Source organism: Hypomesus nipponensis, chromosome 23 (assembly GCF_054491055.1).
Source record: "Hypomesus nipponensis isolate SF chromosome 23, ASM5449105v1, whole genome shotgun sequence".
Classification (NCBI taxonomy): Eukaryota; Metazoa; Chordata; class Actinopteri; order Osmeriformes; family Osmeridae; genus Hypomesus; species Hypomesus nipponensis.
The window spans coordinates 3,101,292-3,124,319 of record NC_140383.1 but is presented as its reverse complement, the minus strand read 5'-3'; the positions used below and the strand labels follow the sequence as shown (position 1 = coordinate 3,124,319).

General features: G+C 45.0%; 5 protein-coding genes across 7 annotated transcripts; 3 read left to right on the top strand and 2 right to left on the bottom strand.

The window, feature by feature from the left end:
* The first annotated feature begins 268 nt into the window (after positions 1 to 268).
* Positions 269 to 7,430, top strand: gtpbp8 (GTP binding protein 8). 3 transcript variants are annotated; one of them, XM_084689541.1, is made up of 7 exons: positions 269 to 364; positions 756 to 1,123; positions 2,174 to 2,272; positions 2,547 to 2,677; positions 2,842 to 2,941; positions 5,490 to 5,608; positions 6,631 to 7,430. In XM_084689541.1, the coding sequence occupies exons 2-7, from the start codon at positions 785 to 787 to the stop codon at positions 6,719 to 6,721; spliced, it is 879 nt and encodes a 292-aa protein (XP_084545667.1). In that variant the 5' UTR covers positions 269 to 364; positions 756 to 784; the 3' UTR covers positions 6,722 to 7,430. The 3 variants fall into 3 exon arrangements, with proteins under 3 accessions (XP_084545667.1, XP_084545668.1, XP_084545669.1); XM_084689542.1 differs by having other exon boundaries at positions 269 to 385; XM_084689543.1 differs by having other exon boundaries at positions 269 to 483.
* An 810-nt stretch (positions 7,431 to 8,240) lies between these two features.
* slc10a2 (solute carrier family 10 member 2) lies at positions 8,241 to 12,641 on the top strand. The gene is made up of 6 exons (XM_084689540.1): positions 8,241 to 8,937; positions 9,591 to 9,709; positions 10,251 to 10,339; positions 10,686 to 10,861; positions 11,207 to 11,364; positions 11,835 to 12,641. The coding sequence occupies exons 1-6, from the start codon at positions 8,540 to 8,542 to the stop codon at positions 11,999 to 12,001; spliced, it is 1,107 nt and encodes a 368-aa protein (XP_084545666.1). The 5' UTR covers positions 8,241 to 8,539; the 3' UTR covers positions 12,002 to 12,641.
* Positions 12,642 to 14,371: 1,730 nt separating this feature from the next.
* LOC146233630 (uncharacterized) lies at positions 14,372 to 17,304 on the top strand. Its single transcript, XM_084689536.1, has one exon. It carries the CDS (start codon positions 14,372 to 14,374, stop codon positions 17,252 to 17,254), a length of 2,883 nt encoding a protein of 960 aa, XP_084545662.1. The 3' UTR covers positions 17,255 to 17,304.
* Positions 17,305 to 17,433: 129 nt separating this feature from the next.
* Positions 17,434 to 20,837, bottom strand: rmp64 (ribonuclease MRP subunit p64). Its single transcript, XM_084689538.1, has 9 exons — positions 20,721 to 20,837; positions 20,316 to 20,470; positions 20,069 to 20,157; positions 19,841 to 19,969; positions 19,594 to 19,671; positions 19,034 to 19,356; positions 18,878 to 18,936; positions 18,468 to 18,697; positions 17,434 to 17,930 (listed from the first exon to the last, which is right to left on the bottom strand). The coding sequence occupies exons 1-9, from the start codon at positions 20,803 to 20,805 to the stop codon at positions 17,582 to 17,584; spliced, it is 1,497 nt and encodes a 498-aa protein (XP_084545664.1). The 5' UTR covers positions 20,806 to 20,837; the 3' UTR covers positions 17,434 to 17,581.
* tex30 (testis expressed 30) lies at positions 20,763 to 22,714 on the bottom strand. Its single transcript, XM_084689545.1, has 5 exons — positions 22,626 to 22,714; positions 22,307 to 22,543; positions 22,033 to 22,084; positions 21,513 to 21,718; positions 20,763 to 21,299 (listed from the first exon to the last, which is right to left on the bottom strand). The coding sequence occupies exons 1-5, from the start codon at positions 22,641 to 22,643 to the stop codon at positions 21,141 to 21,143; spliced, it is 672 nt and encodes a 223-aa protein (XP_084545671.1). The 5' UTR covers positions 22,644 to 22,714; the 3' UTR covers positions 20,763 to 21,140.
* Between the last annotated feature and the right edge of the window lie 314 nt (positions 22,715 to 23,028).

Below are 23,028 nucleotides of genomic sequence, written 5' to 3'. Positions count from 1 at the left end.
TGGAAACATAACCAAGACACTACATGATAGTGGAATGTTACATTTAGTTTAATGTCTAAAATATAAATCAAATATGGATGATTTCTTTTAAATGTAGAGATCCATATTTCTATGTTTTTTCATTCATTGAAAGTAGGCCAAGATGATCAAATATGTCGAGTATTAATACCGATTCACTTCCAATGCAAAATTAATTAATATAATTGTACGCGGTACATATAGCTATTTCCGTTGTTTCAGTCGGACACACTTAAGAGGTACACCAGATTTCCAACATGGAGGTTGTAGGATACAAAATGCGATAGATCGCAGCAAATATATAACATTCACCATAAATGGACTGCCTTTCGACTGAATGAAACGTGTAAGATGTTTACACGTTAATGTATGTATTGGCAACCATTTGAATTTAAGCCAGTTTCCATATATTTGAATCGTATCGTGCAATTTGTGTGGCTGTGATTAGATTTTTTCCAGCCTAAGGTCAGTTATTTCACAAAGTAAGGGCATATTACGGCTAACCGCATACGTTGCTAGTTTTACGAAATGGCTGCTCCACTGGCAGTGTAAACTAGAACACTTGAGTGTCGCTGGCTAGCTGATGGCATGCTATTTCTACCTGCTAGACAACCTGTCTTGAAATGATCCCAAAAGTTAATGTAGCCTATCAGAAAGTGTACCGAAACACCTACAACATGTCCTACCAAACAGCCACGCAATCACTATACCCCAATGTTGCCCCTTTTTTCACTCAGAGATCGCGTCTCAACTGAAGACTGAGATTATGTTCTGCCGGAGACTTCAAGCGTGTCTGCAGGTGGAGGCTCTATGTTGGAGCTTGCCTCACAAGCTGACGTGTCCACGTCGTTTCCACAACCTGGCCTCCATCCAGCAGGCCTTCCTGCTACCCCAGAGGAAGCTCCAGGCTCTTCTGTTCCCCTTTAGTGCCCTGGAGGCCCACCTGGTTGGCTCTGTGGACAGGAGCCAGTTTCAACTCTTCCAGCCCAGCATGGAAGCCCTATCCCTGGCTGAGAAGCTGTTCTCTCCCTCTCCCTCTCACAAGATGGATTACCTCACCTCAGCTGTGAGGATGGAACACACTCCCACCCTCAACCAGCCAGAGGTCAGTGAGGGGAACATGGAAAGGGGGGAGGTGTGTGTGTGTGTGACAGACAGTGTGTGACAGAGAGAGAGTTAGATAGTGAGAGAGCGTTAGATAGTGAGAGAGTGCACTTGCATGACTTTATGCTGGGGGAGAAAGTTTGAGTGTTTATGTGTGTTTGGGGAGGAGTGTGTGTCTATGAGTGTGTGTCTATGAGTGTGTGTTGATGAATGGGCTCTGAAGGAAATGTACTAGCAAGGAATAGTCCGAATAAATACTCTATCTCTGTCTTCTTCTTTAGTTCAGCCTCATGCATATTTAAAGGACTGTAATCCTTCTATTCGCTGCCGTTGCCTTAAAAAAGAAGAGGAACATATCTATAACCCTGTAGCCTTGATGTGGCCTCAGGCCCTGGAGGGAAAGCTTGGTGAAGAGGGCAGGGCGTTGATCAGAGACATGCAGTTTTAGTTACTGTTCATCCTCTCTCTCCTCAATCTCTCCTTCTCTCTCTCCCCCACTCCATCTCGCCCTCTCTCCATCTCTCTCTCCCCCACACCATCTCGCCCTCTCTCCATCTCTCTCTCCCCCACACCATCTCGCCCTCTCTCCATCTCTCTTTACCCCCTTCTCTCCCCCACACCATCTTGCCCTCCCTCCATCTCCCCAGCCCCCTTTCTCCCCCTCTTTCTCCCTCTCCATCCCTCCCCTGTCAGAGTGATTTATATCCCAGACCTCAGGGGGGGTGAGGCTCTCATCCATCCGTCCTGTGTCTGGGAGATTGATGGCTGCAGTAGCGCCCCCCCCCCCCCGCGCCCCCGCTCCTGTGGGACTCCTGTAGAAGTGACGGCTGTAGACGTATGAACGATGCAAATGACTGCTCGGTGCGTTGGCAGTACTTTCAGTCTTGGGGCCGTTAAAATGCCAGCTACTTAGTAAACGCATCTGTATTCATTTAGCATCAGCTTTTATCATGTCCACCTCAAAGTGAAAGCCAGTAGTTAGTTATTTAGCTGGAAGCTATGTTTCACCTGGCGGATGAGGTCGTTGTGTAACTTTTCCGGGTGTTTCCAGGTGTGTTTTGTCGGCAGGAGTAACGTGGGAAAGTCTTCCCTCCTCAAAGCTCTGTTCTCCTTGGCTCCTGAGGTAGAGATCAGAGTGTCCAAAACACCGGTGAGTGGACACACGTCCAAACAAACCCCACAGCACTGCTGTACGAGGTGTTGATCCCCACCGATTTATGATGGGCTCAGCGGATTGGCAAAGAGAAAAGCTAGATGGTGATTTATCAACAGTCACGGTTATCAAAGTCATGCTGCTTAGTCAGACCAGTCAGAGCTCTTATTAGATCATTCATCAGTCATTAGTTAGTTGCACGTCAGGTAAAAACCTCAGTGTGTATCTAGTTATCTGAGCTGTTAGTATATCCGATCTTCTTATCCCCTAGGGGCACACGAAGAAGATGAACTTCTTCAAAGTGGGGAAGGCGTTCACCATGGTAGACATGCCGGGTTACGGACACAAGGCCCCCAAAGACTTTGTGGAGATGGTGGAGCCATATCTGGAGACCCGCAGAAAGTAGGGGCACATCAAGTGACTCAGTCTGTTAAATGTGTGTTTATTAGAAGGTTGTACTGTCATGTGGGTTAGGGTTAGTTATGTGTGTGATTCTGTATATAAAAAAGTATATTTTTCCAAGCCTGTGGTTGAATAGAGGTGATTTGAACTCCTTGTTTTGTCAGTTTGGTGAGAACCTTCCTGTTGGTGGACGGCAGCGTCGGCCTTCTGAAGGCGGACATGATCGCCCTGGAGATGTGCGAGGAGTTCAGACGACCTTACGCGGTGAGAGAAGAACCCTCACACCAGGCCCTCACACCAGGCCCTCACACCAGGCCCTCACACCAGGCCCTCACACCAGGCCCTCACACCAGGCCCTCACACCACACACCAGGCCCTCACACCAGGCCCTCACACCACACACCAGGCCCACACACCAGGCCCTCACACCATGCCCTCACACCACACACCAGGCCCTCACACCAGGCCCTCACACCAGGCCCTCACACCACACACCAGGCCCTCACACCAGGCCCTCACACCAGGCCCTCACACCACACACCAGGCCCTCACACCAGGCCCTCACACCACACACCAGGCCCTCACACCACACACCAGGCCCACACACCAGGCCCTCACACCAGGCCCTCACACCAGGCCCTCACACCAGGCCCACACACCAGGCCCTCACACCACACACCAGGCCCTCACACCACACACCAGGCCCACACACCAGGCCCACACACCAGGCCCTCACACCAGGCCCACACACCAGGCCCACACACCAGGCCCTCACACCACACACCAGGCCCTCACACCAGGCCCTCACACCAGGCCCTCACACCAGGCCCACACACCAGGCCCACACACCACACACCAGGCCCTCACACCACACACCAGGCCCACACACCAGGCCCTCACACCAGGCCCTCACACCACACACCAGGCCCACACACCAGGCCATCACACCAGGCCCTCACACCAGGCCCACACACCACACACCAGGCCCTCACACCAGGCCCTCACACCAGGCCCTCACACCACACACCAGGCCCTCACACCAGGCCCTCACACCACACACCAGGCCCCCACACCAGGCCCCCACACCAGGCCCTCACACCAGGCCCACACACCAGGCCCACACACCAGGCCCACACACCAGGCCCTCACACCAGGCCCACACACCAGGCCCTCACACCAGGCCCACACACCAGGCCCACACACCAGGCCCTCACACCAGGCCCACACACCAGGCCCACACACCAGGCCCACACACCAGGCCCTCACACCACACACCAGGCCCACACACCAGGCCCCCACACCAGGCCCACACACCAGGCCCACACACCAGGCCCAGGCTCCAAGGGATGTTTACACAAACATGGGTGGTCTTGTGTTTGACCTTTGGGCTACTCCAGACAGGCGTTTGTGTTCACCCTGACATCAACTTGTGTAATATCTAGGTATTTTATTTGTCCCCTATTTTTATCATGTTTAAGCATGAATGAGAATTCAGAGACATTTCTTTGTAAAGCCCCTTTTACGAGCTCTTCAACCGATTTGAAGTATGTGCTGATTATGTCTTTAAATCGTGGCTCCATCACGCTGTTCGGAAACGAATGATCGCTGAACCAACCCTCTTGTCCCTCTCAGCTATTTAAAACTGCCCGCCCGCTGAAACGCCAGCGCATTAAGTCATTACTGAGAAGCTGTCTGCACTTAATGCACTCTAGAATGAATTATTTATGATTTTAGGTTATTAAGCACTTTGACCATAACTAAGATTGTGAGAAGGCTGGGGACTTGAATAAAGACCATGTGCTGCTGAACAGGGAGAAGTGCAGGCAGATGAATGGATGGGTGAAGAATGGTCAAATGTAGCGACTGGAAATTAAAGTGTTCGGGAGGTTAAATGGACTACAGCCTCTTACTGGAGGACTAGCACGGTCTCTTGGCTTTAGACCACACATTTTTCTGTGGCACGAGTCGGTAACTTAAATTAGTTTGAAGTGCATCTCCTTCTATGGCCCCACATTGTAAAGTCCTCGCTCTACCTGTAGTTTTCTTTGCTGACCACTAGATGTCAGGCTTAAGCTGTTTTAGTCTCTAACGCCTGGGACGCTGCCTGCCTGCGATCTGCTGCCAAGCGCCTGGAATCATTGCCTCTTTTCTTTCGGCGCCCATGTTATCAAATGGGACCGGCCACAAAGGCTGCGAAGCGCTGCGATCTTGCAGCGATCGTTTCAGCAGTTGGTCAATTTTTTTTCGCAAGACGCTTGCGAAATCGGCTGCAGTATGATAAAATACACCATGTTAGTTGATATATTTGAATAAAAAAACACGTTATCAAGATTTTACTACATTAATTGTACACTATGGTAAACATCTGTAAAGTTGTAGACTTTATTATATATTTTTTTATATAACTTTTGAGGCCTACGTACTTGACCAAAATTCACCCTGTATTAAACCTAACTACACAATGTTGGTAACGAGCCGTTCCATGTGGTTACCCTGATGAAAACGAATGAAAATAAGTTGAAAAGCACAGGGAGTTGTATGACCCCCAGCACCAATTTGACATGGACAACGTAGAAAAGAATCAATGCTGGGATATAGCCAATGCCATGTTTATGTAACATGTCAGCGTAAAGGAAAGCTCAGAGTAGCTGAAAGGCTTGGTGACCGGCGCGGACAAAATTCGAGTCTGGTGTGAACAGCTTTGAGCCGATCGCAGCCGATCTGTCATATATATCAATATGTTTAATATTCTATCCATGGTTTTGTAGTGTTGATCTGTGTTTGTTGTGACGTGAACATGGTTTGTTCCCAGATCGTGGTGACTAAGATCGATAAGAGTGGGCGGGGGCAGCTGCTCACCCACCTGCTGCACCTGCAGGACGTCATCAGGACTCAATGCACAGGGTGCTTCCCCCAACCCTTCCTGGTCAGGTGAGAGCAGGACACACACACACACACTCAGATACAGACACACAAACACACACAAAGACAGATACACACACACAGACTGTCAGTTTCAATATTGTCCATTCTTGAGTGAGTTTCAGTTCAAACTCTCAATGATAAATCCTTCATTACCATTTAAGTTACAAAATGATGGAATCCAAACTTAACCATGTATCACAACTGCCAACTACATGAGTGTTTGAGGAAGTTCTTCAATCCAGATTGGATATGGTTCGATTAGGGTTATACAAGATATTGTACAGTAAAATGGAAATCTACATTCTTATCAGATTGGAAATAAGGTTCAACTGTGAATTATGTCAGCATTGAAATGGGATCAGATCGCTATCAGTTAACAGATAAGATAAGATTACAGGCTGGTGTGCACGTCTCCTCTCTGATACCTGCCGTGTGTGTGTGTGTGTGTGTGTGTGTGTGTGTGTGTGTGTGTGCGCGTGTGTGAAAGAGGTTGCAGTGGAATTTGAATTAGAGTCAGAGCCCTGCCTTGGCCTTGAGAATGTTTAAGGCTGCCTACACTTACATAAAAGGATAGATGTCAGAAGCACAGCTTCCACAGATAACACAGTGATAAGACGGGCCAGGCAGCTACTTCACAGCCCATATACCACTGTGTACACCCTCTGGGTGTCCTGTCTGTTCAGGCACATGCCAAAGCACCCTCCTCACGCTCCGGACATTGAAGGGCCCCTTTATAGAACCTTTTATGCAGCACACAGATACACTGTTTTAGACAGTGTCTAGATCTATGTTTTCCACGTAGACATAAAGTGTATGTGCTTGGTTATGTAACTTCACCTCATCGCAGTTGTTCATGTAATGTGGCGTACAGGCAATGCCTTAGTCAACCGTGTCAAGACTTTAAATCATTTGAATGGATGATTGGACTTTTTTGTGACTTCTCGCCTAATCTCTCTCTTCATCCCTATTTTTCTCTTTCTCTCTCTCTCTTCATTCCTCCCTCTCTCTCTCTCTTCTTCCTTCCATAGCTCCAACCAGTTCTCTGGGATATACCTGCTCAGGTGTTTTATCGCTCACGTCACAGGGAACATCCAGCTTGGGGACACGGGACAAAGCTGACCCTAGGCCTTCTGATCATCCTCATCAGCCACCTATGACTGCCCAGAAGAGAGAGAGAGAGTGTGTGTGTGTGTGTGTCTCCAACTGATGGAAAACTGTTGAAACTGACTGGAGATCTGTTGACTCACCCACCCTACTGTGACACTGTGTCCGGGCCGTGATACTGTGTCCGGGCCGTGAGACTGTGTCCGGGCCGTGAGACTGTGTCCGGGCCGTGAGACTGTGTCCGGGCCGTGAGACTGTGTCCGGGCTGTGACACTGTGTCCGGGCTGTGATACTGTGTCCGGGCCGTGACACTGTGTCCAGGCCGTGATACTGTGTCCGGGCCGTGATACTGTGTCCGGGCCGTGAGACTGTGTCCGGGCCGTGAGACTGTGTCCGGGCCGTGACACTGTGTCCGGGCTGTGACACTGTGTCCGGGCTGTGACACTGTGTCCGGACTGTCATACTGTGTATCAAGTATCATTAGGATCAAGTTGAAAGATTCATGCAAGCATGTCTCCTGTCATTATATATCCTCATATATACAGTACATTGAATGTATAGTATTACATATATGTACTTGATGGGGAAACTGACTCTACTGACCTCAAATCTGTTCAAAGGTTTTTTATGCTTATAGATGTGCACTTCCTGTGCACAGACGGAGATTGTTTGAGTTTTTGTTTTCGAATAAAATAAAATAAACAGTGCTTTGGTTGTGCTCTAACTGTGGACTGTGGGTCCCTGACTGTAGATGGTTGTTAACCATTCTCTTCACTCTCTTCTAATGAATAACTAAGTCCTGGAGGAGAACAGGACCTATAGGGGCACCTTAGACGTGCAGTAACATGTTGATATTCACTTCAGTGTTAACACAGAGCCTCAGTAACAATCCCACTTCTACCTATGAAACTGCTTCATGGCAAATCAAATCAAGAATCGAGTCAGTTTTGCTATCAGACATATTATTTACCCGTTTTAGATAACCAATCTTTCTATTATGTTAATTTTCCTATATGTCACCTATTGCTTAAAATGGCGTGCGTTTAAGATATGTGTAACCGCACACTGTTTTATAGCTATCCTATCATTGCACTGCTTTTGTAATAAGGTTCTAACGTAGCTAGTCTGTAACACACACTTTTTAATTCAGCCTTTGACCAACTTCCACGTGGCGAGCCTCTTCTTCCTGCCCTCTGTCGCAGGGCTTTGAAAAAGTTACATATTTCTTAGCGACAGGCGTAGAGCTCGCTTAATTCAAGATCGTCCCGACAGAGAGGTGTTTTTTCCCCTTTACAGTTCACAGTCCTTTTCTTTTAATGTCCCTGTCCCGTTGGCAGTGACGTCCAGAATGCTCACATGCACAGTAGGCATCCCCTCTGTGGTGGCGCGACCGACCTGAGGGTTACATTGCCATGCCTGGAAGAAGACTATAAACATTTTAAGGGCCAATGACTGATAAAAAAAAGAAGATGGTGCAATCAAATTTATTGTACCCGAAGCTGAAACAATGACATTCATCTTTATATGTGCTCGCATTTGGACACTGACCTCATAAAATAACAAACTTCAGTTTTTCCTGTTAATTTTTAATTTTCTCTGATTTTTTTTTCCGCGTCCTCGATTTTAATTATTGGCGGGTGAGTATTAAAGACGAGCACTGCGAGCGTTCGTTCTCAGTGTCGCCCTCTTCGCCGTGGATCCAGGGCAAGACCCAACAGAGGTGCTATCAGGAGTCCTGCAGTCCGCTCTCCTACTCCCCCAGGATCACGACTCCAACGCCTCAGGAATTCTCTGCTCCTCTCCTGCCCTCCCAACACCTTCCCTCCGTGCGCTATGGCCTTGCCCATGACGACTCCATCTCCCGGTGGCGCCTGCCACCCCAACGCCACCGTCTGCTCCGAAAAGTCCTGCCTGGTACCGTCCGACAACTTCAACCAGATCCTGAGCGTGGTTCTCAGCACCGTGCTGACGGTCATGCTGGCCATGGTCATGTTCGCCATGGGCTGCACCGTGGAGGCGTCCAAGCTCTGGGGCCACATCAGACGCCCCTGGGGCATCTTCATCGGCTTCCTCTGCCAGTTTGGCATCATGCCCTTCGCAGCCTTCGCCCTGTCGCTGGCCTTCGACGTGCTGCCTGTGCAGGCCATCGTCATCATCATCATGGGCTGCTGTCCTGGAGGCTCCAGCTCCAACATCATCGCGTACTGGCTGGATGGGGACATGGACCTCAGGTGAGGCTGGGAGGCTGGGGTATGGACCTCAGGTGAGGCTGGGAGGCTGGGGACATGGACCTCAGGTGAGGCTGGGAGGCTGGGGACATGGACCTCAGGTGAGGCTGGGAGGCTGGGGACATGGACCTCAGGTGAGGCTGGGAGGCTGGGGTATGGACCTCAGGTGAGGCTAGGAGGCTGGGGTATGGACCTCAGGTGAAGCTGGGAGGCTGGGGTATGGATCTCAGGTGAGACTGGGGTATGGACCTCATGGTCTTTTATTTAATTATAAGCAATAGGCCTATTCGTTTGCCTATTTTTGTGAACAAGGCGCCTGTATGTCTGTTGACGAGCCGTCATTTGTGTTATCTGTTTTGTCTATCAGTTTGTCTATCAGCAAAAGTTACCTCAGTAGCTAATCACTTATGATCACCAATTCCAATTTGACTAATGTATTTACGATGTGTCATAACACACAGAAGTCATTCACTAAAACATCTGATGTGTGTTGCTGCCCAACGCTATCACAGAGAGGCAATAGACCGACATTCACAAACTCACAATACTCATTTTGTGATCTTCGCGTAGCCTTTCATCCTTTCCGCAGCAGTGCACCTGCATGTGAACGTCGTAACCAACATTGTGCCTACGTTGCATCTGTGTTTCCCTGTTAGCATCAGCATGACAGCGTGCTCTTCCATCCTGGCTCTGGGAATGATGCCGCTGTGTTTGCTCATCTACACCTCCGTCTGGACGTCCGCAGACACCATCGAGATCCCGTACCAGAGCATCGGTAAGAACACCACCCGGGAAGGAACATGTACTGACTTCCGTACATCTTTAGGCCTTAAAATCAAAATCGGCTTTGTTAGCTAAGAATGTACGAATACAAGGAATTTGGCTCCGGTTTACACCGTGCTCTCAATGTACTGACTCACACTGAATAGACGGTGCAAATAAAGTTAATAGTTAATCTAAAATACTACAAAAAAATGACGTCTATATATATATATATATATATATATATATATATATATATATATATAAGACAAGTGTAGAAAATACAAGTGCAAAAGAATAATATTGGACATATGTACTATACATGAAGTGGATGATTATGTACTGTACCATGACGTTAAACCAAGAGCTCCAGTATGAAATGGCATTCACAGACCATCAGTCCTAATTTTGACTTCATTTAATTAATAAACAATGTAATCGTGTCTGTGTGTACCAGTTTTCGTGACAGTAAATTAACAAAGGAATTAGTTGAATGCTGGTCCACACTGCAATTGAGTTGTCCAGTTCTGATGACTGTGTCTCTTGCCCTACAGGCATCACTCTAGTGTCCCTTCTCATCCCTGTGGGCCTGGGAATCCTGGTCAAAAGCAAGTGGCCCAAAGTTGCCAAGAAGATTCTCAAGGTGAGAATGGGCCCACTCCCTCCTGTCTCAAACACCCTGGTTTAACAGCCTGTTGTAAAGATTAGCCAGGCCTTTTAGTAGCCAGTAAGGCCATCGAGTTGGTAGCAGAGATGGGTAGAACAGGTGGTAGCGGGGCAGTGGAGGTGGGAGAGGGGCAGTGGAGGTGGTAGCAGATGGGGGTGGTTGTGGGGTAGTGGAGGTGGTAGCAGATGGGGGTGGTTGTGGGGTAGTGGAGGTGGTAGCAGATGGGGGTGGTTGTGGGGTAGTGGAGGTGGTAGCAGATGGGGGTGGTTGTGGGGTAGTGGAGGTGTATGTGGTTGGATGACGCCACCTTGTGTGTCTGCAGGTGGGCTCCATCATGGGCTTCCTGCTCATCATCATCATCGCGGTGGTGGGAGGCGTGCTGTACCAGTCCTCCTGGACCATCTCTCCCTCGCTCTGGATCATCGGGGCCATCTACCCTCTGGTGGGATTCGGCCTGGGCTTCCTGCTGGCCCGCTTCGTGGGACAGCCGTGGCACAGGTAACCCCTCCCTGTCAGTGTTATGTTTGGTTCGGTATGCGTCAAGGGCCAGATTCAGTTGAACTGTGATTTGATAAAACGTGCATTAGTTTCTTTTTTTACTTGCCAACAAATAACAGGTTCAAACAGGTCTTTTACATTTAGATGTTTACCATATGTATCCAAAAAGTATGTGTTTCTAGAGCAGGGGAATAAACTGCACCTACCAGTCCCTAGTATTCGATCCTAGCTAGTGCTCCCCACGTTCAAATGGAAAGAACAGACCCCATACAACCATGCAGCATCCACAGTCATCTGTGACGGGTGGAACTGTGGTCAGATCTCCTGTTTCTCTTGTGTGTTCAGGTGTCGCACCATCGCCCTGGAGACGGGCTTCCAGAACTCCCAGCTCTGCAGCACCATCGTCCAGTTGTCCTTCTCTGCTTCCGAGCTGGAGGTCATGTTTGCCTTCCCTCTCATCTACAGCATCTTCCAGCTGGTGGTAGCCCTCCTAGCCGTGGGAGGTAAGGACCTGTTGCCAGAGTGCTGTCTTGTCTATAGATATTTAAAAGTCAGGGTTAGGGTTACCGCTTCTGTACAATTTAGGTCATTAAGGATTGTTTTAGCAAGTGTGGTAGGGATATCTACCTGCCCATATTACTTAATCTACGAGAGCTAGTTTGCAGATTCTGTCTATGTTTCCCTATCAGTTTAACTTATTATTATTTATTTTTTAAGATATGTTTTTGACCTTTGTATGGCTTTAATGGACACAGACAGTTAGAGACAGACAGGAAATGTATGGGAGAGAGAGAAAAAAACCTCATACAGAAACGACCCGAGCCGGAATCAAACCCGGGCCATTGCGTTTGTGCCTCAGTCTGATTAGCACACAGGGGCGCCCCTGCCCTGGCGGTTGTAACGTGGGTTGTAACGTGGGTTGGCTTCAGGCTGAGTTTTGGCTGATGTTTGATGTCGTTCCTCCCTGCCCCAGGCTACCAGACGTACAAGAGGAGCTGTGGTTCGTCCCGGGCGAGCGGGGAGGGGGACGCAGAGGCCCCCTCCTCTGGAGAGAAGAAGGAGTACGAGCTGGACAACGACGCCTTCGAGTGTGACGAGAATGCAAACACGGGGGTCAAAGGGAAGGTCACCCCCCTGTGAGGAGCTGCAGCCCCCGGCTCACTGGCAACACCAGGAAACAGTCAAGCAGTGACTTTAAGTGAAAAACTAATAATTGTTTATATCCGTTACACACGGACGCACTGGTAACACCATGCCAGCCCCCTTCAAGCTCCTGAGACACACAGCGAGTAACACTGACGACAGTAAAACATTGACGCCCTCTACTGGCGGGAGGTGTGCATGACAGGTACCACCGTCACTCCATTTTTATTTATTTTTGATTTAGATGTATTCATTTAGCAGAAGCTCTTATCCAGAGTGACTTACAGTAAGTACAGGGACATCCCCCCGGAGCAAGTAGGGTGAAGTGCCAAAGACACGTCATTTTGCACGGCCATGAATCGAACCGGCAACCTTCTGATCAGTTGCCCGATTCCCTAACCGGTCAGCCATCTGACTCCCCGTCTCATCTACTTCCGTGAAGCTGTACCTCGTTTAGAAGGGATGTGTTCATTGGGGCCATCTTAGGTGAGGACGTTTTCAGGCCCACCCTGCCTCACATTTTACAAGCGTATATACATGCAAAACTTTATATAAATATATGTGTATATATATATAAATATCTCAACAGGATAGGGTTAGGGTTGCGATGCTGAATTGTTCTGAGTTTGGTCGTGCTTTGGGTCTAAGTATCTTCCTTGAAGACAACATCATCTTTGCTCTACCAAAGACAGACTTACTTTTCAATTCAGTTTCTGAACAACAAGAGAAATAAACTGTACATATTTAACGTAATTTATTAGCGTTGGGCTCAAAAAACATATATAACATTCTATTTAAATTGCAGTATATTGTTTTATTCAGGGTTCCTACTATACTCCAGTTAATATAAGGCTTCATGAGTACCAAAAGTACTCATTCATTCATATGTTTTAAGATATTATAATTATAATTCAATTATAATTTAAATGGTGTTTTATTGTATTTTAAGTGTATACTCTGGAGCATATTTTGTATCCTTTCTAAATATAAAAATATTCCTGCTAAGCCTAGAAATGATCTGAATCTAATTCTTTGTACCATGATATTTTTATATTTATATGTGTATTAGCTACTTCCTCAATAAAATGTGTTTTCTTTTTATCAAACTGTTGTATTGTATTCCAATGGAAGAGCACATATGCTTCTTGGTAACAGTAAGTCCCAAGGGAAAAATCATTTTATCTTTTGTAAATGGGAAAAGCATTCAACTAAATTACAAGTTACATCGTTTTATGGATGGCTCTTACAAAATCTGTATTTAAAAACAGTCCACAAAATCCTCCTCTTCTTGATACAGTTACCCTAAGTATAACCACATGCAGAAATACATGAATAGATCTTACAATAACTGCATATAAAAACATTAAGTAAAATATGGTTCTTAAAGTCCACTTCAGCATTTGAGCTATCTGACATTAGATAACTGACATGTATTGCTACTACACTTAAAATGTAATCAATATTATTTTATTACCTATGAAATTACATGTAATTACATGACATTCATCAACATCTGTCATAACTTGTGTAAAACAGCATAGGCAAGGGCTAAAAAACTACTTACAACGTAACAGTAAAACCTATATTTTATCTTTAAACTAATTTTATATTAGGCATGGTCGAAATACCAGATTAGCATTTGGGAAGAGGAACTGAGTTTCAAAGACAAAAACAGCATGTTCTTATTAAGATAGTAGATAAACAAATAAAGAAAATCCTCCTCTTCTTGATTCAGTTACCCCAAGTATAACCACATGCTGACCTGACATGAATGGCTCTTACAATAACTGTATATAAAAGCATTTAGTAAAATGTAGTTCTTAAAGTCCACTTCAGCATTTGAGCTAGCTAACATCAGATAACTGACATAAAATGTAAAAAATATTATTTTATTACCTATGAAATTACATGTAATTACATGACATTCATCAACATCTGTCATAACTCAAGTTTAACACAGCATAGACAAGGACTAAAAAACGAATTACAATGTAACAGTAAAACCTATATTTTCTCGTTAAACAAATTTTTTTTCATGAACGGTTGAAATACCAGATTAGCATTTGGGAAGAGGAACTGAAAAATTCAGAGACAAAAAACAGCATGTTCTTATTTAGATAGTAGATAAACATCTCTGGTTCTTCTCGTGTTGCTTTAAACACAACATTTACAAACACATTCTATCACTGATCAGTTTGAACTACTCTTCACTTCACAGTGGTTTCAGAACAACATAGCGTGACATAAAGAAGCAGACTGCAGAAAGTCAGTTAAGATTGACATGTTATAAGACCAACATTGGATGAAGACGTCATTTCACATCCTGAATTTTATGAATTATTTTTATTGAGTACTTTTCTAGAGAAGATGACTTTTGCATTTTACCATCTCTGGATTCTGTGTGTTTGGATTGAGACAGTTTTTACATGGATGCATCCAAAATGTTACATTTATGACATTGAAGACAGAAAGGAGACATTTCCGTTATGTTTAGGATACTCTGGATACACGGCTGATTGTAACTATGTCAACTCCATTGAGGAAGATTTAACTGGACTCCCTCCTGGTCTGAATAACATCTGCATCTCCGTGACAACAAGGAGCAATCGTTCTCTCCACATGGGGGTTTTCTCACAGTTTCAGGATCTGAAGTTTTTACAGATAGATGGCTGCTTTACTCAAATTCTACCAACCGGTGGTGTTCAGGGTCTCCCAAGTCTACAGCATCTCATGTTGGACGGAAAACAGACTGGTAAAACAGGAGAGTGCTGTCATGGTAACTTTGATGCACATTCATTCAGTGATCTAGTAAACCTAAAAACAATGACAATATGTAATTACAGAATATCTGCAATGGCACCAGATATTTTCAATCTAATGTTTGATTTGCAGACTTTATCCATATACGAATGTTGTGTTCATGAGTTGTCAGAAATACTGTGCAGAATAATGAATATAAAATCACTGCATGAGCTGTTAATCACAGCATCAGAAGTTGAAGAGATACAACCTGTAAACTGCTCTGTCCTGATTGGTAACAGCAGCATACCACCTGTTTTACTAGCCAACTTAAAGACATCAAGTTTAAGTGTTGGTCATATTAAGGTTTTAGAAGAGGGTGCACTAACATGGCTTAAAAACCTGTCGTGGTTTGAAGGAACATTTAGTCAAGATATCCTGGTACGTATTCCCTTGTCAGGCCTGGAGCAAATCAGCACCTTAAAGGGTTTTCCTTTTAACATCAGAGAGGAAATTGACTTCAAATTGATTTGTGATGTTGTTTTTAAAATGTCTGTAAAGAAGATTGATTTGTCAGGTTATAATTACAGGTCTGCATCCACCAGTGTCAGTTCTTGTACAGGACTAGAGAACATGGTTCTCGAAGGCCGGGGTAGAGAACACCCTATACCATTTACTTTCAAATTAGATTTAATTACTGGTCTGAAAAATCTCAAAGAGTTGTTCGTTTTCTGGATAGGACAAAGGCCTGATATGGGGGATCTCTGTTCCCTCCACACAAAGACTATATCAAAGTTGACAAAACTTGGATTACGCATCTATTTAGAAAAGTTAGTTGCAAAACAATTTAGCTGTTTCAGACACCTCCAGTATTTGGATGTATCAAATAATACAATTTCATACATTGAAGCTTCAGCTTTCTTTGGATTGAATAAATTAGAGTTCTTGTATATGAAAAACAACAAATTAACAGATATAAAAATGAACACATTTTTGGGTTTAGAAAAGTTGACATTAATAGACGTGACTGAGAACCCACTTGTCCACATCGAGGCAGGGTCATTTTCACATCTTGGCAGTCTGAGCCGAGTGTTTCTTGGAAACCTACACCTCCCTCCATCACAGACGATGATCAAGCTGAATCTGTCAGATATCTTCCGCAGCAGCCTTAGTCAGCTGACTCAGCTGTACATTAGTTCAGGTATGAGGCCAATGCAGCTGGCGATTGGGGCTTCTGTTTCCTCCAATCAGAACCTGAGTCTCCAACTGAAGGGTCAGACTGTGACATTTGAGGACTGTGATGGGCCATTCTTTGGGTCTGTGGTCCATCTGAAAGCTGACACAGAGCAGATCCTTTGTGGATCAGAATTCATAGGAAGGTTCTTCCAGTCTTTGGAGACATTTGAGTTTAGGTCCAAGCTCTCAGCGAAAAGTATAGATTTGACACCATTGAATAAGATGGTTCAATTGAGGAAGCTGATTTTGACAGAAGTGGATCTTTCAAATCAGACATCCGCTGATGCTATTTTTCACAATCTGACCAAATTGGAGGAACTGAAACTTTTGGCATGTAGGTTAAACATCTTAGAGGGTAGTTTAACAAAAGACCTTAGATCTTTAAGAATATTTTCTTTGCAGATGAGAAACATCTATAATGTGATCTACAGCTTCACAGAACCTCTTGTTAGTCTAAAATACATTAAGTTTTCTGAATTTGAGACTTTCTGCAGTTGTGACAACGCCTGGCTTGTGCCCTGGGCAAAGAATCAGAAACAGGTTGAAGTGATTATAAATTCCTTAGAGGGACAGGAATATGATGTAAACAGTCTTAAATGCTTGTCAGACAATGGGATGGACAGACTGAACTTCCTCAAGTACTCAGAGGCCAACTGCAGTTCAGATCCTGGCTTTGTACTGTTTCTTGCCACCAGCCTCGGGGTCCTGTTGTTCATGCTGGTGGTGCTGCTCCACAACCTGGCTGGACACTACCTCGTCCCCCTCTACCACATCACCCTGGGCTGGCTGTCTGAGGCCATGCGCTCCAACAGCAGACGGCGCTACCACTATGACGTGTTCGTGTCCTACAGTGGAAAGGACGAGCGCTGGGTAGTGGAGGAGCTGCTGCCCAACCTGGAGCAGAGAGGACCTCCTTTCCTGCGCCTCTGTCTGCACAGCAGGGACTTCCAGCTGGGGAAGGACATCGTGGAGAACATCACCGAGAGCCTCTACCGGAGCCGTCACACCCTCTGCTTGGTCAGCCGCCACTACCTCCACAGCAACTGGTGCTCCCTGGAGATGAGGCTGGCCACCTGCCGTCTGCAGGCCGAGCACAGGGACGTGCTCATCCTGGTCTTCCTGGAGAAGATCTCCCCTCGCCGGCTATCCGTCCATCACAGGCTGGCACGGCTGGTAAAGACTAGGACCTATCTAGACTGGCCCCAGGAACCAGGTCAGCAAGAGGCCTTCTGGGTCAAACTGTGGACTAAACTGAAACCTCCAAGCCAAGACTGACATTTCCAGGAGTACTTTTCAAATCAACTTCTGTTTTAGGATAAGGGATGAGGTTACATTAAGGTAACAGTGGTGTACTATTTATAACTTTGTGCTTGCACATCTTCAGAAAACACAAAAACAATTCTCAATCTATGGCCTACAGGACGATAAAAATTACACTTTGCAGTAATCTGTGGTTACTTTGAATAATTGTTTTTTTATTTGGATGTTTCAACTCTTGGAAAAAGTTTAATATGACACACACAAAAAAAATGGCTGACTGAATGGTGGATGCTTTAAAACTGTATATGATCTATTAACATCCTATCATCCTAAAATCTTGTCTCAGAAATCTAAGGAAGCAAATATGTCATCTATATCATTTAAGTTGGCAGAGGGGGTGGTCTCTTCTGAGGGTTCATGCACCTTCTCAATTCTGCTAATATCAGACCGATCTTTTTGTTCAGACAGATTCTCCAATGGGTCCACAAAAGACAACACTGCAGATTTCTGCCTCCGTCTGTCGGATAGTTTTCTGTGAACACCGACTTCTTTCTTGATCAATCGGAGTCTAGTTTTAGGGTGTGCCCTCCGCCACATTGTGATTGGTTCCTGGCAGGTCCTGGGAGGGGCTTGTTTCCCTGCCAACGCCCAGCTGACTTGCAGTTTGTAGCTTCTTAACTTCCTCTGAACACTGGAGTCCAAGAATAAACATGCATGTAGATGAATCATCCTTTCAAAATTCTTAAAAAGGACAATTTCTCTGAACTTCACCTTTCAATAAATTCTGGAGACTAGGACAGATGGACGTTTGAAAGTTGTTTTTGACTTAATTTATAGAAGCTGGCATGGTTAACAAGGTTGCAGTGCAATTATGTAGCTTAACATAGGCCCATTTACTAGCTCAGGTTCCAACAACTCACCACCTGGCTCCACGATGTGCAGGTCCCAGTCCACCCTGGCTGAATGTGTGCTAGTGCATGTGTGCTAGTGCATGTGTGCTAGTGCATGTGTGCTAGTGCATGTGTGCTTGTGCATGTGTGCCAGTGCATGTGTGCCAGTGCATGTGTGCCAGTGCATGTGTGCCAGTGCATGTGTGCCAGTGCATGTGTGCCAGTGCATGTGTGCCAGTGCATGTCATTTGTATGGGTGGGTCTAAATAACTAAACTGAAAATCTCCCTTACACAGTAGCCTAACAGGGTTGGGGCAGTATTTTAATGTTCTAAATACCTGTATCCTGCGGCTTCTAGATGTTTCATCCGCCGACAGCTCAGGTGCAGGAATGCCAGGCGTCTAGTCTCCTGTTGAAGCCTCTGACGTTTGCACCAGCGAAACATTTCCTCCAGGTGTGAAGACATGGCACTGAATGTACCTGCTGCTTTCACAGGCTTTAAGAACTTCCTCTTTTGATCGACCGTGATGGCACCCTGCGAGGAGAACTGTTCCGGTTCTATTGATGCCTACAATAGTGGAATATAAACATTTCATACAGAAATCACAAATTATACAAAAATCACAAATTATGCAATCATTACAAATTATTGGATGATCATTTAAATGGTTGATAATGATTTAATTTATTGTAATTTTCTTCTATATAAAATAATTTACTGACATCCCAAAACAAGAATCAGGCTTACCTCAGTGATAATGCCATGGTTTTGTTTTACCAAAGCCTTCACATTAAATCCAGGCACACCTTGAAAGGAGATATATACTTAACAAATTGCCCAACACCAAAACATACTCAACAAAAACAAGCGCAGATTACCATTGCCTTGCCATTTGCTAGCTACCTGAATCACCCATTCTTTGGAACAAGACTGCTTCTCCCAGATCGATTCTCCGACTCATGTTAGCGCGATGTAAACCCCCCAACTGCTTCGTCTCCTCCCTCTCAGACAGCCTGGTGAGCCAGGGGCACCCTGGTCCAGCATGGGGGAGTTCCCGCTTCACCAGGCCAGGGAAGTCAGAGGTTCCCAGTAACTGGGTGATGTCTAAGGGCAGGGTGAAGTCTCCTAGGGAGGGCAAGGGCTGAACCTGGGACACCTCCTGCAGAAACCCCATGAGATGTTGGTAAAGAGGGGCCAGGGTGCCCAGGATGCCCCGGAAAAACACCCTAAACAGCCAAATCCATACAACAGATGTCAACAGCAGTGGGGATTGTACAGGAAAAACAAAATTATTTCTAGGTAGACATTTAAAAAAACAGATAATGTCATGCTGTGTGCCTGAAAGTGCTCTTCCAAGCTTGTGGAGTATTTACTAGGTGGTGGTGGTGTGTGTGGTGTGCATACATCCCTGGGTAGGTATTTGCATGCATATGATACTTCCCATTCACAAACACCCTACTTACCATAGTCGACTGACCATGCTCGTGAGTATCACATTGAAGATGATGAATTCTTTACATCGGAGATGTTGCCTTGCGAGTCTGATTAATATGAAGGTCAAGGCAAAAAAAACTAACATTGTAACCAATTAACACACTACTATGCGTATGCACATACTTTATATGTTGGGTGTATACTTCTACATGCTATGTGTATGCACACACATGCTTTGTTTATGCTATGTGCGTTCCTTGTTCTTTGGAAGGATACATGAAGGCTCTGGTACAGTGGTAGAGAAGGCATCTCATCAGGCTGGAAGCTCCCAGAACTTTGAGACAGAGCCACTCCAGCATTGGCTGACTAGGGACGGCACATTGGCCCACCTTGATAGCAAGCTGCCTGCAGACAACGGCAAAGCACACCACGATGTACCACATTCTTGAAAACGGCTTGTTTAAACACGGTACTGATTTGGGAGCATTTGGGACGTGAAGCTACCTTTGCATATGATTTGGACATAGTTCCCTCAGGTCCTGGAGGGCTGTTTCCAACTTCATTTCTTTCAATCGGTTGATGCATTGTTCAATCTGAGGAAAACAGGGATTTGTAAATCAATAATATTCCCCATATAGCCCATAAATAGTATAGGCCTAAATCTTTAATCCCTTCTAATATCTTTGTCATAAAATGTTGTGTATGTAGTGAATTAACCAGGCGACCAGCATGAAACAATCCTTACGCCTACCTGTTTCAATACTCTGAAAGGCTTGTGCTGTTTGAATGCGTTTTTAAATGCATAAAGCAACTCGTACAGAACGCGTATCTCAGTTTGAAGAACTTGACTCTTAAGCAACTTCAGGACTTTGATATTCTCTTCTTGAATATTGTTTAGAGTTAAACCTGGGGAGATCACAAAGCATGTACGAAATAAGATCAACATTGCAAGGTTTCGAAGGTAACTGTCTAAACTACTTCTACAGAATATGAACTAGGAAAGTAGATTAGCAATACATGCCCCACGTGGGTAACTTGGCTCCAACTAACCTAGTTGTGGGATAGCGTACTGGCATGTTATTCTACGAGAAACAACTTTGCAAATAAAACATTCATGCACTAAACATATTGAGCACAGTATTTATATGTAAATTACCTGTTACATAAGTGAAAGGTATACGAACGCTTGAAACAGCACTTGGAAAAGGAATGTTTATTCTGTTCCACCGTTCTTCGGCCATGCTGAATTCTCAGCACAAACACGGAAGTACATGTATACACCAATCAGAATCGAATACGCATTTACGTCAACATTTGGTTTAAAGATACAGTGCAAGACTATCGCTAGCTATCTCTTTGCCATGTGCTTCATGAAAGAAAATGTGAATGCCTGTAACCAGACCCATCTGCCATGCCACCCAGGCTACTTGCTACATTGTCGGATAACATTTTATTTACAGTTGATTTACTATTTGGATGTAGATAACAACTATGCTATACCACGTCATATTTGGGAAAACAATACACACATAAATCAATTAATGATGTCATGAACAGTAATCTAGACCACAAAGCGTCAGGTGTGCTGCAAAACCCAGGAGAGGACCCGTGAGTTCACTTCATCCATGACAGATTCCTCGGCCCTCCCCTTCAGTGTGAGACCATGGCTGGCCCCTTCCACCCAGTGCACAGTAGCAGGTGCCGTCATCTCCTTCACCACATCCTCCAGGAGAGTCTGCACAAAGGTCACAAAGTGTTTGTTGTGAGAGTGGAAAACAATACCAAAACACATGTATGTAATGTCTGTCATTAAAAGACTAAAGGGTGTTTCTGAACAGGAACAGAACAATGGTAGAGCTATAATGTGCAAGATGACTAAAATGCAAGGTGTGTTGCGGTGATTGATGTATGCGGGTCGACACTGTGGTGGTTCCTGATCCATTCTCACCCTGTCACACATGTTGTCCTTGCTGCCCGAGACAAAAAGCACAGGCACCTCTACAGGCAGCCCCCGAAGGTCCTCACTCCTCTGGCAGTGCATGTGTTTCTGGCCTGGGGGGTACAGGGGGAAGGACAGACAGACCAGGCCCTGGACAGTCCCCTCGCTGAGCTGCCTGGCCAGGGCAGAGGCTACACGAGACCCCATAGACCGGCCTGGTGGAGGAGGGGTTACAGCAGCTGATTACCAAATGGTTATTTGCCTTAAACTGCGGTAGAATGGAAGCAAATCAGTGACGTAATGTTTTGAATTTTAAAAGGCATTGAATACTAATAGTATTTCAATTTAAACACCACTAAATTTGTTGGTTTTGAATTTACCTCTTTAATATTGAAATATGAATTTATTTCAATGTTTTCAACAAATCTGATCCCCCTCCCCCCCCCCCCCCAAAAAAAAAATGTGTATGCTGCTTTGTGATCCATTACGTAGGCCTACATACAATCTTTATTATACATACTGCACTCACCACAAATAAATATTTTTCTTAGTGTGAATTGCTTGAGGTCTTGAACATAATCCTGCAAAATGAAAAATATATGGACGTGAAATGACTTTATATTTATGGGAAATTTGATAAACTGTCTTAATATTATAATAACGATCGCAATCGTCTCATCTTCTTAAACAGTATCATTTACTTTGCTGATAATTATTATCAGACCTATTTTACAAATGATAGGCTTAAGTCATTTGGGGTTTTGAAGTGGCTGTAGCATCTTAGAATATTTGTTAATTCTTACCCAAACGGCATGATAAGCCTTAAGCCTGTAAGCAAAATTTAAACCTTTACACGTGAAGCGGAGACAAACGATCCCTTTCGAGGCCGCAGCATGAGCCATAGAAACCAGATGTTTGAAGTTCATATCACCACCAGCACCATGCGTAAGTATCATAGCTGTGCGGACATTACTCGACTCTGTAGGAATGGTTAACGCAGCATCGAGATGTTTCGTCCCAAAAGGTACAAGCAGCTTTTCCTGCAAATAAATATAAACTACCAATTAAAAAGTCAGCTCTATGGTGTTAGCGACCATATATCCTACAAAAGCGATTCATCACCTCGTAAAACAGTTCCATTTGTTTAACCCGCGGTTTGTTCTCTTGTCAATTTCCGACGTGCTGTATAAAAGACATAGTCTGCCGATAATATATCGACATCTAGTGTAAGGGGGTCGCAATTTTTGGGGCACAGAACAATGTGCCTTTGGAAAGTAGTCTAATAGTCTAAAGGTGTTGTAAAATTGATCCGTCAATTTTTAATCGAATTGTTTATAGCCTACATTTATGACTGAAGTCTTAACACAAATACTTACAGGCCCTTTACTGCTGTAGGACGCACTAAACTGAGCTCATGCTGTTCCCGTTCTCCTTTGATTGTCCATGATGTCTCGAGAACTCTGTCTACTTGTCATTGTACAACAGTACAGTACCGTTCAGTTAAAGTATAGTACTGTGTAACTGT